The following is a 15673-nucleotide window of genomic DNA, read 5'->3' on the forward strand; positions in this document are numbered from 1 at the left end:
TAAAAAAAAACACGTGTGATGTAACGTTACATGCTTTAGAAAAAGACTAGCACGACTGTACTTACATCTGGAATCATTACATATTTCATCGAATTAAATCTCCTTCCGTACACTAGATGGCGCTGCTATTCATCGCTTTTTTATAAAAGCAACTTTCCAATGCTAGATGGCGCTGTCGATGGATGGAAGAACTTTGGAAATGGAAATCGTTGATTGTTTTTCACAGGATAATTTTCCATTTTCATTTCCAATTGTTTAAATTGAATAAATTTCATTTATTTTTCGGCAGCAAAAGAAAAGGAATGAAGCAAACCCAATGATTAAAATATGGAATAATTCATTTCGATTTCGGATATTTCACAGAGTAGAATTTAACACGGTAAACAGTCACTATTCAAAAATTTTATTTAAATTTAAGTTAATAATTTATTTTATGCTTAATTATTACGGCATTTAGCCGTATTGTCAAATTAATAATTTAATCATTGTCAAAAAACATTCTACCACTGTCAAAATTTGAAAGCTATACAGACAAATACATTGAAAGTATTTCTCGTTTATTGAAGCGTTTTCAAAAGTTGTATTTTTTTTTTCGTTTTATATATATATATTTTTAGTTCTGTTAAAGCTTAAAATATATTTTTATTTTTTTCCAAAATTCTATATAAACATACAAATTTTAAAACATTTTTGTACATTAACACTGTGCAAAGAAAAAACATGAACAAAACACACACAGACGTTACATTGAAGTGATGCTTCAACACAAACGTTGAGCTTAGTTCACGTAGCCCTCCAAATGAACGAAGTAGCCATAGTAACGAAAATAACAGTATATTAACGAGCAGCTCGTACGAATTTCATTATTCCAAGTTTTACTTTCGAACGGAGAAGTTATAGGAGGAAGAAAATTAAAGTAAAAAAAAAAGTTTCGAAATTTCGCAGTGTTTGAAAAACCAGAAAAGCCTTTATATTTTGCTAGAATTTTTACCACTAGAAAAACCACTGAAGCCATCCGGATTTGATCAGAATCTGAAGCTATCTGAAACCGAGCTACGAATAGCTGTCCACACATCTAACTACGCCGTGAGTTTTGTACGTATTCCAGGGAATATCGTCGTGCTCGCTTCCCATCCTTGGTGCTCTTCCACTACCCTAATTCATCCTTGACCTAGTTTTGTGGTTGGATCTATAGCTTTGCTGGTTACTTTCCAGTAATTAGTGCAACTGTGTGTCACGATTCCGGGACTGATCCAGCATCTTTTCAACTTCATCCCTTACAGTGAGTTTATCGAAGAGTTAATCTACCAGAAACGAAAATGTGCGATCCGTGCTGTGGTCCCTGCGATCCCTGCTACTCCTGCTATCCTTGCGTAAGACACCATTGTTCCTCCTGTCACAAATGTGACCGCTGTACCCTGTCCTGTTGCACCAAGCACCGTTATCATTTCTGTTACCTTTGTCTGCGTCATCATTATTAAGGGCGTTATGGCTTACTCGCGTCCATCCCTTCCACGGTCGCTTTCATGCTTGCACAGTTTTATCTTCTTAATTTCGTGATGATCATAGTACCCTTTGAGATATCTTTCCTGCATAACTTCAAACCGCTAGAACTGCGCAATGTCACGAAGAATATCGCGCGTAGTATACTACTCTTTCACTTTTCCCATGGTGTGTTAGAATTCCGTGGCCTTCCTCAGTCGACGCCATCAGACATTCGATCGTATCCGAGGCTAGAAAGCAAACGAGACTCGGTCGTAGACGCGTTCGTCTACCATCCGTAGTTCTCGGCAAGCTAAACGGTGTAATGCTGCCAGGGTTTATGGAACTAAATTAATAGTATCCCGCGCCTAGATTAGGACATTATATCCTAACCTAACCTTTACTGAAGCAGCAAGCAGCGAGTGTTTTAACCATCAATGTTTGTGTGAGTTACGTGTGTTACCAATCAATACTATTTTGCGAGCACAAACTTGGCGCCCAGTACAAGGCAAACAACAGTGTTGAAATAGTATTTGAATTTGGATCAATGCCGTTTGGAGCCCTCCACCCATTGCACGGCTGACGAATTCTGTCATTTTTTTCTCCCTGTGAATCCTCGTTATTTCGATGATGAGCGAGAAAACAATGGCAACCAATGGAAGGCCATTCACATTTTCGGATGGTAGGGAGAACTTACACTACTGTCCGGAAGAGAGAAAGAGGAGTAAAAGTTAGTGTGTATACCTTTAAATAGTGAGAGGTTAGCATTGGGTGTCCCTATCAGGAGCTATGCTAGGGGGTTTGGGGATTTGTCCTCCAACGAAGAAAACTTTCGCACCACAGCGTGTAGTGTAGTAGGCCATGGATATATCTAGGTTTTTGATTTTCAAGGAATGACGTATAAGTTCAAGAATGCTTTCGAACTGGGAGAAAAGTTGCTATGTGTGCTATCTGTTTTTGTTGGAGAAATTGTAGCTTCCCTATGGCACACACGAACGATAGGAAATAGTTTGTTGTAAATCAATCTGAAAAGGAAGTGTGTAGAGTATTGTGTGGTTTCACCATGTACGATACACACCTCGCGGAGCACCTGTAATGTATAGATCAAACATTTTTCCCTACTAGTGACGATCAGTTGTACCGCAAACAGTTGTACGAACCCCATTCCAAGGTACAGTAAGTTAGACCGGCATCTAGGTTACTTGTTAACAGCGAGATTAGATTTTATACACTCAAATCCAAGATTTGTTTAAGCTCATAACTGTGATCCAAATTGTAGAATCTGATGTCTGTGAAGCATGTTTTCAACAGTGAAAACTTCATGTATTCGTCATGCAGATAAATCAGATGCTAGAGTACGGACGAGAAAGGTATTTCTCCCAAGGTTTAGGTTTTCTTAGTTGCGTTAGGTCTCTGTCTCAACATAACCATAGTTGATTTACTCACCAAATCGATATATAGGGCACCCGAGAAACAATATGTATAGGGTGTATTCTACACACGCTGCAGTAAAGGCAACAACTCCCCTCCTACGTATAGTGTTATCCTGACAGTTGCGTGTCATTCATTCGTTTTTCATGGGAACAGAATAGTGAATCCTTTAACAAAAAAAACACACCCATACTATTTCCGTTCGACAGGCGACTCCCCGTTCCCCCTCCTATCTGTGTTGGTGGAAGCGTCCATTGATTGTGTTCGACAGTACCGATACGGTTCACTACACATGGAATCTGCGTCGGAAGGAACCGAATATTCCGGATATTCGGTATGAAGAAATGTACGATCGTTGCCAGCGGAGAATGTTTTAAAATCCTTCGTCCCACGATGCATGAGAGGAGTGGGGAAGCGGTGGGGTATGCAATTCAACTTTTTTCTTAGTATCCCCCTCATAAGTAGCTATTTTCGGTTATTACATATCTGCATCATTGTTTTGTTCTTTCTTGCACATTCCCATTGCCTGCTTGATTGCTTGCTTTTGAAAACAGAATCCATGCGGACCGTGTGGACCTTGCGGTCCTTGTGATCCTTGTGGACCATGTGGACCATGTGGACCTTGCGGACCATGTGATCCGTATGGACCTTGCGGACCATGTGGTCCATGTGGACCTTGCGGACCTTGCGGACCATGCGGACCATGCGGACCATGTGGACCATGCGGACCATGTGGACCATGTGGACCATGTGGACCATGTGGACCATGTGATCCTTGTGAGCCATCATGTCGCACCGCCCACGACCTGAACTGCATGCCGCAGTGTCCCACTATCTGTCCTCCCCAACGTTGTGGACCACGGTTCATTACGGTGCAGCAACCGCCTCGGCTAGTCGCACAAAAGAAGGTGATCAACTGTTCGCGTACCGTAATTGACAAGCACGTTGTACCGCAAACACGAGCAATCGTCGAACCGAAGCTTATTTACCAGCCCAAAACCATCTGCGAGCCGTGCATTATCTACAAGCGGCGTACCATACCAGAGCCGAAAATAATCTACTACAAGCGCATTGTACCGGACCCGAAGGTGGTCTGTACGCCGCGTGTCGTCGTAGAACCGAAAGAGATCTGCACGACGCTAGTCTGTCAGCCGAAGCCGCAAGTTGTGCAGGTGCCACCGGCTCGGGAGTACTGCTGTGTGCCGGCTGGTACTACGTTCTACAAAAATGGCTGCTGTCCACCAAGTGTTGGGCCAATCTGTGCTCCCAAACGGTGCTAGGAAGCGAACAGGAGAAAGGGAAAGCTTCTGGCTCTTGCAAATCCGTTGATGGGTAAGTATACAAAGGTGTACGAATGGTGGTATGACCGCGCTTGCCGTGTAAATGTTCCAGTTCCAAACGTAAGGAATTGTTTGAATCGAACGTGAACGCCATTCCACTCTTTGTGTCTTGCCTACTCATCGTCTCATGTAGAGATTTTACAATTGTTCAGTGCATTAATAGATATTCTTACCTTTTACCCGCTTTCAGTCACCTAAACCATGCAAGAGTCGCGAACTTCGAGGTGGCATTCTGATCTCAAACTGCGAGTGCCTGAAGCGCAACGGTTTACAGCATGACTGTCCGCGTTCTGAATGTCAGGTAGGTGAAATACTTCAACATTATCTAATTGATTCAGATAGCTAACGAACTGTATTCTAATTCTAGGCAAAACCATGCTGTCTCACCAAACCGGAAGCTTCTTGCTGTCCTTCGCAATGGGCCCGACGCTATCGTTTTGTGACGATGGGTAAGAAGAGTAATCCGGTTCGTCCATCACCGAAGTGCTGTCTTCCGATTGGGGGTGGCGGATGCAATCCTTGCCCAATCGATCCTACTTGCTGTGATCCTTGTTGCGGACCGTGTGGTCCTTGCGGTCCATGTGGACCTTGTGGACCATGCGTGCCTTGTGGACCATGTGGACCTTGTGGACCATGCGGACCTTGTGGACCTTGCGGACCTTGCGATCCATGCTGCCCACCGGTATGTGGACCTGTTTGCGATCCGTGTTGTCCACCAGTTTGCGATCCGAGTTATCCACCAGTGTGTGATCCCAGCTGTAGCGTTCCGTACTGTAAGTAGCCAAACTGCTCACCTACTCAGTGGTTTGTTCGATTGATTCACCTTCATCGCACATTAGATCCGCTGAAGCGCATCCGGTCGGCGGTACGACAACCAACACCAAGACCAAAGATGGCCAAAACCAATTGGTACTGCCCGCCATCGTATAAGATCTGTCGTGCACCGGCACCTTGTCGTTACTCAGCGCCTTGCAAGGCTCACTGCTATAATGTGGAACGGTTTTGTTACCGATGTAGATGAATTTGAACGTGAATTCGTTGAATTCCCTCTCTTTTACTAATGGTGAGATCAATCGAACATACTATTTTGCAAAACATGTCTCCTTTGAGGAATTAAAACTAATAATCTCTCAATTGTTCGATTACAGGTGATCCTTGCAGTGACGCCTGCGTACCCTGTGGACCGTGCTAGAAACGATAGAATTTGCTGCTTTTACGTGTTAAACACAATCCCCGTATTTCCTGCCAACCTTTTCGTAGCGTGCCAACCAACCAGACCTAGTCTTAGCAACATCGTTACCAAGGCACGCCCGTATCCTTCCCTCGGATCAGTGACCCACTACTCCGTTCGAGAAAAATTTCTTGTTAATCTACGTTTCCCGTTTTGCATGTAATGTTGTGTTGTTAGAAATTTTATAACGCGTTATAGGCAGCCAGCTAGCACATCATTAGCAAGCTTCACATAGAAGAGCTAGAAGCAGCATCGATAGCAGTTGTAGTTGCATTCAGATCCATCAACTTAATCGAACTATGAAAGAACAACGCTATCCGGCACAGTTAGAAGTTTCAATCAAATAAAAAGCGTATATTCAATTCGGAAATCATATCATTTTTTCCTTTCTTTATTATGTGTGTTTTTTTATTTCCAACATACGAAATAGACGCACCAGTTTGTTCGTGTTTCCTACAAATGTAAAACGTCTTAACAATAAGAATGGATTGAAAAGAGTAGTTTCGAATGTTTTAAACCATAGTGTTCAACCCGACGATCGGTTGACTTTTGCTGCGTGCCCGATCATCCCACTTTTTGGCCGCATTAGCCACAAACCCGGGCCGTATGGGTGGAGAGTCAAACTCATCCCGGCCAGAATCTTCCAATTTTCGCGTGCTGGTACTACGCTGTGAGCATCTACATTCTGCACTGTGGTGCGATTCGGTCGGCGAGCTGTGATTCGAGCCAAAGTGTGTTCGTATTATATTTAAAGGCTTTGCCGGTGGTGGCGGTCTCATCCGATGGTGGTTCGGTACGCTACTCATCTGCATCGCTTCCTGGTCAAACTTGTCGGCAGGTACGTAGGTGCTTCTGCGCGACGGTTGAATATCTTCGACGAACGAATCATTATCGTGGTAACTCCCGGGCGGAACGTTCGCATGCTGGTGCCTTGTCTGATGGCCATTAAGTTGATTCGTTGCGGGGCGATTTGTCGCATAACTCGCCGGTCCAGCATCGCGATAATTTCGTCTATCGCGAAAATCTTGCCGCGGTAGGTATTTAATTTCTTTCCCCGCAATCCGTCTGCTTTCTTCCGGTGCGCGCACGTGTGCAAACACTGGCACTTGTGCGGAAGGATACACCTTACGTTCTACGATTGATTCTTCGCTTCGATTGAGCGGTGAATCGGGATATTCATGGTGGTGATGATCTTGATGTTGATGGTGCGGCTGATGCAGGTGACCGTTGGAATCCTTCCCCTTGGAAACGACAAATACCGTCGGTTCAGTATCGGTGGCGACATCTTTTTTCACAATTGCCCTATCGGGTGTATCGGTCGCGGTGAGCGTTGATGTGTCGGTTTGCGTCATGTGCGCGGTCATGCGCGCTAGCGGATCGGCCAGATCGATAACGAACAGGATCGCCACGGCAAACGACAAACATCCCAGTATGATGGCATTATCGTGTAGATCTGGATGTACTTGATCTATCGACGCAAACACCAGTCCTCCTGTGTGTGGGTTGTGTTTAGAGAAAAAAAACCATTGTTTTGAATGCTTTTACTTCATCAACTGCAACTGTTACGTCCACTTACCTGCCGCGAAAAACAATAGTGTCCCCAGCGATAGTACAATCTTCTCAAACAAGGTCGGACGTGATTTGGCATCGACGCATCTGAAAAGAGATTACGTTCAAATGTTATGTATATACATTTGGGTTTGTTAGACCAATTCCTGCAAATGGCTGGACATGACGCACTCTTGAAACGTGCGCCCGGTATGTGCGATATCACATTCGTCGCAACACACAGATAAACCATTGTTCAAGTGCGGGAACATGTGAATTATGCTAAAATTACTCCAACCTCCAGCATCGCCGTTGTTGTCGCCGCCTTCAAAAGTCTTGCGCAAAGCCGCTGCACTTCAATGGCAACTTCTTTGACGGAAGACAGTGGAGTACCTCAGTGCTCAGTACTTGCGTCGGAACTCTGACCTAGCGTTGGGGTAAAAATGTCACCACACCAGTGGCAGTGTGCATGGTAATGAAAAGTCAACCAAGCTTGTACCGGTTACGGGTTGGAGAAGAATAATGGTGTACGAGCGAATGTGATGTACGTGCAAAAAAACCAGGGAAAATCTAACGCCACGCATGCGCAAAAGATGAAGGTCACCCGAAGTGCTTAGAACTATCAGCCAAAGACAAAGCCTGTTCGTTGTTGTAGCTCCAGTATGGCAAAAAATAGAATGTTTGCAACTCGTGAGATGTGGAGATGGTTTTCTCAACCGACACATGTTATTATGAGAATTTTAAAGTTCGTTGGGGCTCTGGCCCATTACTACTAAGATCTGTGGACAACACTGTTTCCTCTTTCAACTGCCAACGTTTGAGCAGCAGCACCAACTGCATGTATGGCGAATGCTACTAACGGCATTCCACTCTCATCGCCCATAATTTCCCACATGTTCTGCATGAGTTCCGTCTGTGTATCGGTAATTGTTTTCCGCCGGTGCGTTGTCGAACCAAAGTCTCCCAAGTCTCGTACAGCCCAAGAGGACAAACCTTGGGGACAATAACAACAACGCGATGCCTTTGGAAAGAAAAAAACAAACCATGGCAACAAAATGGCAATAAGCTTTAAACACTTCCGAAGTTCCCCTAAGGGTTTCCGTTACGCCGTGACTTCTAGGCATCATAGCTCCTGTCTGACCTTGTAATTAGCATTAGTGCGATGACTATCGTGTATCCCCCGTAGACGATGTTTGTAAATGCATTTCCTCCACTGCTCCAGGTTATGTTGTGTATCAAACTCCATTCTCTGAAAATAGACAGAAAATTATTTCATAAATTTTATAATAGTAATAGAAATAATCTTGCGAAGATAAATTTATGGGTAAAGGTTCAGTTAGTACACTTCAAAAAGCATTCAAAAATATTTTGATTTTACATATTGTTTAGTTTTTTGTGTAACTTAATTACTTTAGAGATCTTTAATATTTCATAAACAATTTAATCAAGTCTTTATCAGTACAATAACTATTTTAGTACTCAATTTCTTGAAAGCATTATGTTTGACAATTCTTTTCTATTTATTCTATCAAAACAACACAATGAAGATTAGCCCAAAGTGTCCTTGAGGAAATTAGCAAGAGTACACTCATCTGACTAATAGTGATCGGGTTCAATTTTGCTCCTCTTTTTGCAAACGTTTAAAATATGCAAATTACACTAAACTACATCACTTATTGTCACTCGTCAGATAGTGAAAAGAACACATATGCCTTTGCGGTGGGTAGACACTTACCGCGATAGCTTCTGGTTTCTCACAAACACACGCCGTGACTCATGGTCGGTTATAATCTTCGTAATCACACACGCCACACAACCTAACTGCGGTGAGAATGAGAAAGGGAAAATGAAGCCATCGGTACAAAACTTCATTGCTCAAATAGGGACTTACTAATTCTAGAAACTTTATCACTATTCTTGCCGCCGGTTTCACCATATTCTTAACAAATGGGAACAACTTTTCCACCAACACTTTAATTACTTTTAATCTTCTTCTTATTTTTGTTATGTCACTTCTTCGAAATCTTTTACTGGTTTATCCTTTTTTTTCGTTGCGTCGTTATCGTCTGTTCACCCAATTGCACATGTTGCTGCATTGCTCATTGTTTCATCCCAATTCATCGCCCGACCAGCTACAACACTTTCCAACACTCAACATTATGTTTCCCTACACTCCACCCCACCCGTCAAGATGGAATGCCACACCTTTCTGCACCTTGCTGTTTTTTTTGCACACACTTAAGCTTTAAACCTTCTTTCATTCCACTAGCAGGTCCTAATCGAATTTCTCGTGAACATGTTCGCCGTCTCACGCATCGTTTAAATTACTCTCCAAAAGCTGTCAGATTAGGCATGATTGAACGAGATGCAGTTTAGAAGGGGAATGTTTTTGTTTTTTTTTTGTTTTGTATGATAACGGATTAAAATTTATTCACCAAACAACCAAACGGACCGGAAAAGTGCGATTTCTCAATTAGACGATACTAGTTGCTCACTGTACCCGACTGTCCCGTTCGAAAGCCTACCGTCGAATGGCTTTTCCGATGCGAGTGGGTGATGCTTTTTCCCACCCAACCGAACTCGTCCCCACCTGAATGATTGTGAGCCAAATACTGTACTAAACAATGCATGCGTGTGTGTGTGTAGATTACTTTAACTTAGTGGACCCTACCCGTAGTCGATCACTCACGCTAGTCGAACAAATGGACAAATACACACTACAACTAGCGAAACCGTCTTCGAATTGTGTGCGTTTTGCTGTGCACACCTTCAAAGACAATGCTCCTCTCTAAGATACACATGGGGCATAGTTTTGTTACGGCTATTAAAATAGTTCCTAAACATGCATACACATTTTATCTCACACTCACCCTCGCCCTCCATTAAAGAGGGCGTTGGTTGGATCTGCATTCGGGCGTAACGGGTGCAGCGAAAACGATGAATGAACACAGAGCCGTACGACACTGTACGCACATTCCGGCACACCACCAAAAAGCAATGTTTTATTGTGTTTACTTATTTAATGCCCTAACCGTTTTGATGGTTTTGTTTAACACGATCCGTCACTCGAGAAATTCATCTTTGGTGACAGCGCTGCACAGCTATGTGACAACGTTTTCCCCCCTTTCTTTGCGAGGGAGTACAATGAAGTGGTTCTTATCAGTCGCAGCGAAAGAGGTCATTGTTGAGGTCTTTCGTCCGTGCGGTAGGTGCCGGTGCCGGTGTGTATTCGGTATTCGTTCCAGATATGCTGCAACAAACGATAGTGAAAAGTGTGAGAAAATGCATTTCCAGGTTGCCATTTAATGCATTATGCTAAGTGTTTATTAAATAAAATATTAAGCGCAAATTGAGGCGAAAATAAATTATACAATTTTTGTTTAAAAAATATGTATGGTTGCAACACTAACACAAGCTATCTGCCGAATTGTCTTTCCAGATCCATAAAGTATGACAATTGAGTCATGGCTCAATTGTATCTTGGCACTCGTACACGAGACGTTATGAATCGGACGTTTTGTTTCCATAAAGAAAAACCAAAAATTCCCTATTCAACATTTGTTTTTTTCCGTTTTTTCGCCCTCCAACCTCAATAAACAGAGTGGCTAATTGCTAGTAACGTCGCTTAAGCAGGGGTGGTACGAGTTTTAGCACCACAAATGATATTTATCTTGGTGCCGAAAAATGGCCGTTTCCAGCTAGAAAAGTAACATGCAAATTTTTAGAGTAAGAAACATATTCCATATGATCTTGTTCGTGGGGTTCAAGAGTACGAGGACAAAGCTTGGGTCTTGTTACCAGTTGTGGTCAACTATTCCCACAACCTTGTCGTGTTGAAGATAAAAATGGTGTCACACGTCTAATTTGGATGGAAATAGACAATAGACCAACAAGTGCGCCAATTCCATTGCTGACCGCTGCCAACCTTGTTCAAAATAGGTAATTAGCTTCTCTCGTATCTTTATCCTACCAGCTGTCCACCTGTGTAACATATTAATTTGATTGATTAATGAACCACAAATTGAATGCAATTTACATTTACCTCTTGGTTGCTGATCGTTGTGTGAACTTTTTCGTTTGCATGTTGTTCAACATTTTGAATTTTGTTCCGTACTTTGTACCACCCTTTCGTCCAATTCTTTCTCCACCTCACAGTGCAAGCAACTTAGCGTCACCGGAATTGCTGCATCGTACTGAATGTGTTCCTCATGCTGCCAAGGCGCCCGGAACCGTTTGCTGCGTTTCGGTAGTGCACTCGGTTGTTCCCGATAGGCACACCCTATCGCACGGCCGATGTCGTAAAACGAATAATTGTGGTACGAGAAATATTCCGGATTCTTGTAGGTAAAGTTCTTCGCCTCGTTCCCCAATACCGGAATTGGTCCTAGTTGCTGGAAAATGGAAAGTTTTTTTTTAAATCTTTTTTTTTTCTAGCACTTTAGCTTTCATTCTTTTCTTTCTTCTCCCCATTTTCCGCCCCTTCTACTTACATTATCGTATTCCGTCTCACGGAATACTTTCGGCGACATTCCGGGCATCATTTCGTAGTCGGCCGGTTTGCTTACTTTGGGTTTGTTTCGGATGGACGCATCCAGTGGGTAGGTATCCTAAATGGAAACAATTTTTATTGATTTACTAGTTACCTTTAAAATTTGCTTATTCGGTTTAAAATTACCTCAATTTTACAGTGGAATTTACGATAAAAATGCACGGAGCGAGTAATTTTCAACAAGGTCGCCATGATTGTAAAATGCTTAACATGCCTGCTTTGATAGTTTCGAATTGTTTATCAAATATATTAGAGAGTCTTGTATGAAATATTTTAAATATAGAAATGATAATAAATTATTTAAATTGGTTAAAAAAATCATCAATTTTGGGATTAAAGTAAACACCAAAATTATTAAAGTACGCTAATAAAAGATCAATTTAAAATAAATTTGAACGAACGACGTGACGACATCTGTTGGAAGAATGGAGTACTATTATACGAAGTTGGCGTTTTCGTCCGCAAGATGTCGCTCTTGGTGGAAAAGGGGTGGAAAAGGGGTGATTATTTGCAGGGTTGTTCACGTGTAGCATCCCAGATAAAAATGTGGAAAATTCGTTAGTTTTAGATATTTTGATTGACAGTAAATTTAAAAAAATACCTTTTGTTCTCCATATTAATGCAATTGGTAGTGACTTAAGTTCTAGTTTAAAAAAAACTGTTACTTTGTGGACTATCAAATTATTTTATTCTTCTGTACCTATCACACCCATTTGTACCCATATGTGCCTTTTTTATGTAAAATATTCAACTAACATATGTTTAGAAAAAAGCTTATTTTATTGCTTAATCAAATGCACAAATTAATTCAACTTTAATTACAAAACTGTTTATCATTCATAAATATTTAAACTAAAATGTTTGTCATTCATAAATATTTAAAATAAATCCTCATGGAAAAGACAGTAGCATACAAACGAACGTTTATTTTATTTTAATTTGCTCAACACAAGATAACAAAAGCTAACACAGCGTTATTAGGGTGTGTTATAATTCTTTCTCCTATATAAATCCCTCATTTTGTTATTTCGTTAAACTTTTCAACTAAATTCCGCAAACAAGTCTCGTTGTTTTCTTCCCCCCGGTTTTTCTTTTAAAATGCATCCCTCGTCATGATCACGCAAGTGATTTGCAGTGCATCAGCAATTCGGTAAACAAACGCTCCAGGCAGCAACAACATTATGGGCGTCCTAATCCTCACACAATTTGTCACCCACGTGCGGAACACGCACTCAGCCTCAGGTCAAACCGAGTTCTATCACAAACACAAACAAAACCGCATGCGCATCGTTTCCGGGCTAACCGAATTCCGTATACAAACATATCCCGGCTAACCCAGATCGGGAGAAGCCAATGCTCATAAATTATGTCTCCACGTGTCGGGTGGCGGGAAATAAGGGGAAAATACAAACAAAGTCTTGTTGTAAAAGAATGCGGTGCGGCATTATGTGCGCACGACAGTTTGTTGACAATGACCCTTCAACCAAAGCGAGGGAACGATTTTTCGGTTCCCAAATTTTTGAGGTAAAAAGAAGGCCACAAGATTTTTGGCTGAGCAATGAGGGTATGGTATAATGATTTAATAATCCATCCCGTGTGCAGTCGATCATACGTTTAGGGGATAAACTACGATGATGAAGATGATGGTATCAACTCAGAACCCTAAGGTTTCTGGTGCCACCCACGACTTCTCTTTCCAGCTGTACATGACCCTGAAAGTACACCAATAAACCATTCATAACGTTAACAACTTCATCACATTTATTGTCATGCGTGATCGGATGAAAATTAGAACAAATCGTACGTCGCGCAGTGATCAAATAAACGATCTTCAGCTTAATCCACAAAAAGAGAACAAGCTTGTAGGTAGGTAGTTTGTCGTCCAATGAAGTTGATGAAGTTATTGGAATTTTATTAATTTTCCTCTCCTTGTTTTGCTTGTAAAGCCTCAATCCCAAGTGCAAACGCTACTGCTATCGACGTTAAGAGACACTTGTGGTGCAAATCTTGTCTGTAGCCGGTTTTTTGTCTACAGAATGCAATGCGTACAACGAGACCAGACAGTCAAGGGTGTTAGTGTCATAAACAAAGGGATTTGTATCGTAATTTCTGCGATCATTCCCGCAAACCAATTGTCACCGGAACACGATGTCACTGTTGGCACGCAATGTTTCAGCCTTAACCACACACACGCGTACAATGTGTACACTAGCACGCAAGTACATCAGCCCGGGGTTGGCGTCAAAGATCCTATCGGCAAAGACGAGACCCTAATCGATAGGAAATGGAAAACAATCGAGCTATTAGTTAATAGGTTCGAGGTGTTTTCGAGGCTGCTGTACGCATCGATACCCCCTTGGTCAAATGGGCTGAAACGCATTAAATTATATTTTAATTTATGCCCCCACCTATTTAGTTGCGTTCACTAAGTCCGTCCAGCAAACGGTCCAAAACGGTTCTACCCCATTACTGGACGTGGGTTCGTAGGCAAATCGTTTTAAATTATCAACACGCTCAACCTGAGCGCCACTCATTAAACGTGACGGAAATATTATGCCTGTTTCCATGTCCCGAAGCTTTTGATCGGATCGCTTAGCTTACCCATCAACCGCCTCGTACCATCTGGGACATTCAAACGAAACCGCCGAAGTTTCCCATACGAACGAAACGGTGGGACATTCCCCCAAAAACTGAGATGAGCTGATTTGATTTGCACTCCTTTTCGTCCCATGAAAGTGATAAAAATCTTCTCCAAGCGTGGTACAGATTAAATTAGTCGTTAAGTTACCTCCACGGTGGACCCGATTTCTTGCGCTTTATGGACAAGCTTTAGAGCTCTAGCTCCAAAATGGAATGGAACGTAAAAATCAAATTTATATTCTTCCTTTACTATCCTTGTCTGGTCAGTCGGTAGAAAACAGCAAAGGCTTTCCTCCCTCGCAAAGGAAGTTTGCAAAATGTGGTAAAACCATAAACCACCAAACCACGAATTAATTCGTATCGGGAATAATAGCTATAGGAAAATGCTTCACGATAAAATGAAACCGCTCGATACAGGGACGAGATATTCTATCTTAGTTCTATTTTTTCATGGTGTTCGCTATTCTTCATTCGAAGTGATGGAAGAAGAAGCTTTAAATTATTCCCCAACGAAGTATCCTCGATCGCTCTACGATGATCTGATTACAGAGCGATATGCTCCCCCAATTCAGGATTTGTGCTAGTGGTCAGCGGTTTTTTAAATTTGAATAATGTGACATGATTATTCTAGTCGGTAGAAAAACCCCCTTGAAAAATTTCGTTTATAAATAGACATATTGACTTATGAATGGAGTCGCAAAACTACACTATATCTTATCGTGGAATTTATTTACACATGAAGTTGTGTAGCATCTTCGTATCATTAATCACAAGATGCTTATCAAGTGGATATTTATCGCTTAACGCAAAAAAAACCTCCGCCTCCGTTGCGATAGATTTGGAAAAACACATCTAAATCCATCCGATGAGCTTTATCATACCGAAAACCTTGGCGAGCTTGCGAAATAGACACACTACCGGTGGCTATCTTAATCACTAACTTCCACTATCAATCTGTCCCAGAATGGTGCGATGTAAATTGTTTTTTTTTGGCAAATCGTTAAAATTATCATTTAAATAAATGACATTCATTAATCGTTGCATTTCATGTTCGGTAGACTAATAACATCAGAGAAGGTTTCATTATCAAAACTCCTCCTACTGCCATTTTCTAATAGCAGCAACAAAAAAAAACAGAGAGAAATATTGTTCAACGCTGATAATCCGCAAAATTATTAGGTTAACATTTCGAGCCCCACACATTTGTTTCTTATACAGAGCAATACGAGAAAAAAAAGTCTGTCGCCTTCTCCGTTTGCGCACACGTATGCGCATAAATTTGCATAAATACGCACCAAAATATAGGAAGCGAAACACACACTCACACAAAAAACGGAACAAACTGTTGAATGCTATTAGCGCGGCAAGAAGTAAACCATAAAAAATGATATAGAAGAAATACAAATAGAAATATTTGTAGTTCGAAACATAAAAAAGATACAACAAAAGAAA

General features: G+C 41.7%; 3 protein-coding genes across 10 annotated transcripts; 1 reads left to right on the forward strand and 2 right to left on the reverse strand.

The window, feature by feature from the left end:
- The first annotated feature begins 858 nt into the window (after positions 1 to 858).
- LOC125772096 (keratin-associated protein 5-4-like) lies at positions 859 to 5854 on the forward strand. Of its 7 annotated transcripts, none has more exons than XM_049443454.1 (6): positions 859 to 1095; positions 1284 to 1373; positions 4444 to 4554; positions 4621 to 5026; positions 5093 to 5316; positions 5402 to 5854. In XM_049443454.1, exons 2-5 carry the CDS (start codon positions 1320 to 1322, stop codon positions 5272 to 5274), a joined length of 753 nt encoding a protein of 250 aa, XP_049299411.1. In that variant the 5' UTR covers positions 859 to 1095; positions 1284 to 1319; the 3' UTR covers positions 5275 to 5316; positions 5402 to 5854. The 7 variants fall into 7 exon arrangements, 3 of the variants coding, with proteins under 3 accessions (XP_049299411.1, XP_049299412.1, XP_049299413.1); XM_049443455.1 differs by having other exon boundaries at positions 859 to 1086; XR_007419443.1 differs by lacking the exons at positions 4621 to 5026; positions 5093 to 5316; positions 5402 to 5854 and adding exons at positions 3468 to 3507; positions 3562 to 4245 and having other exon boundaries at positions 4444 to 4552.
- Positions 5842 to 9553, reverse strand: LOC125772095 (uncharacterized). The gene is made up of 5 exons (XM_049443453.1): positions 8924 to 9553; positions 8768 to 8853; positions 8174 to 8281; positions 7061 to 7140; positions 5842 to 6976 (listed from the first exon to the last, which is right to left on the reverse strand). Exons 1-5 carry the CDS (start codon positions 8966 to 8968, stop codon positions 5997 to 5999), a joined length of 1299 nt encoding a protein of 432 aa, XP_049299410.1. The 5' UTR covers positions 8969 to 9553; the 3' UTR covers positions 5842 to 5996.
- A 176-nt stretch (positions 9554 to 9729) lies between these two features.
- On the reverse strand, positions 9730 to 11818 carry LOC125772098 (uncharacterized). Of its 2 annotated transcripts, none has more exons than XM_049443459.1 (4): positions 11708 to 11818; positions 11523 to 11639; positions 11075 to 11423; positions 9730 to 10282 (listed from the first exon to the last, which is right to left on the reverse strand). In XM_049443459.1, the coding sequence occupies exons 1-3, from the start codon at positions 11771 to 11773 to the stop codon at positions 11121 to 11123; spliced, it is 486 nt and encodes a 161-aa protein (XP_049299416.1). In that variant the 5' UTR covers positions 11774 to 11818; the 3' UTR covers positions 9730 to 10282; positions 11075 to 11120. The 2 variants fall into 2 exon arrangements, with proteins under 2 accessions (XP_049299416.1, XP_049299415.1); XM_049443458.1 differs by lacking the exon at positions 9730 to 10282 and adding an exon at positions 10334 to 11013.
- Positions 11819 to 15673: the final 3855 nt, after the last annotated feature.

The sequence above is a fragment of the Anopheles funestus genome, chromosome 3RL (genome assembly GCF_943734845.2).
Source record: "Anopheles funestus chromosome 3RL, idAnoFuneDA-416_04, whole genome shotgun sequence".
Classification (NCBI taxonomy): Eukaryota; Metazoa; Arthropoda; class Insecta; order Diptera; family Culicidae; genus Anopheles; species Anopheles funestus.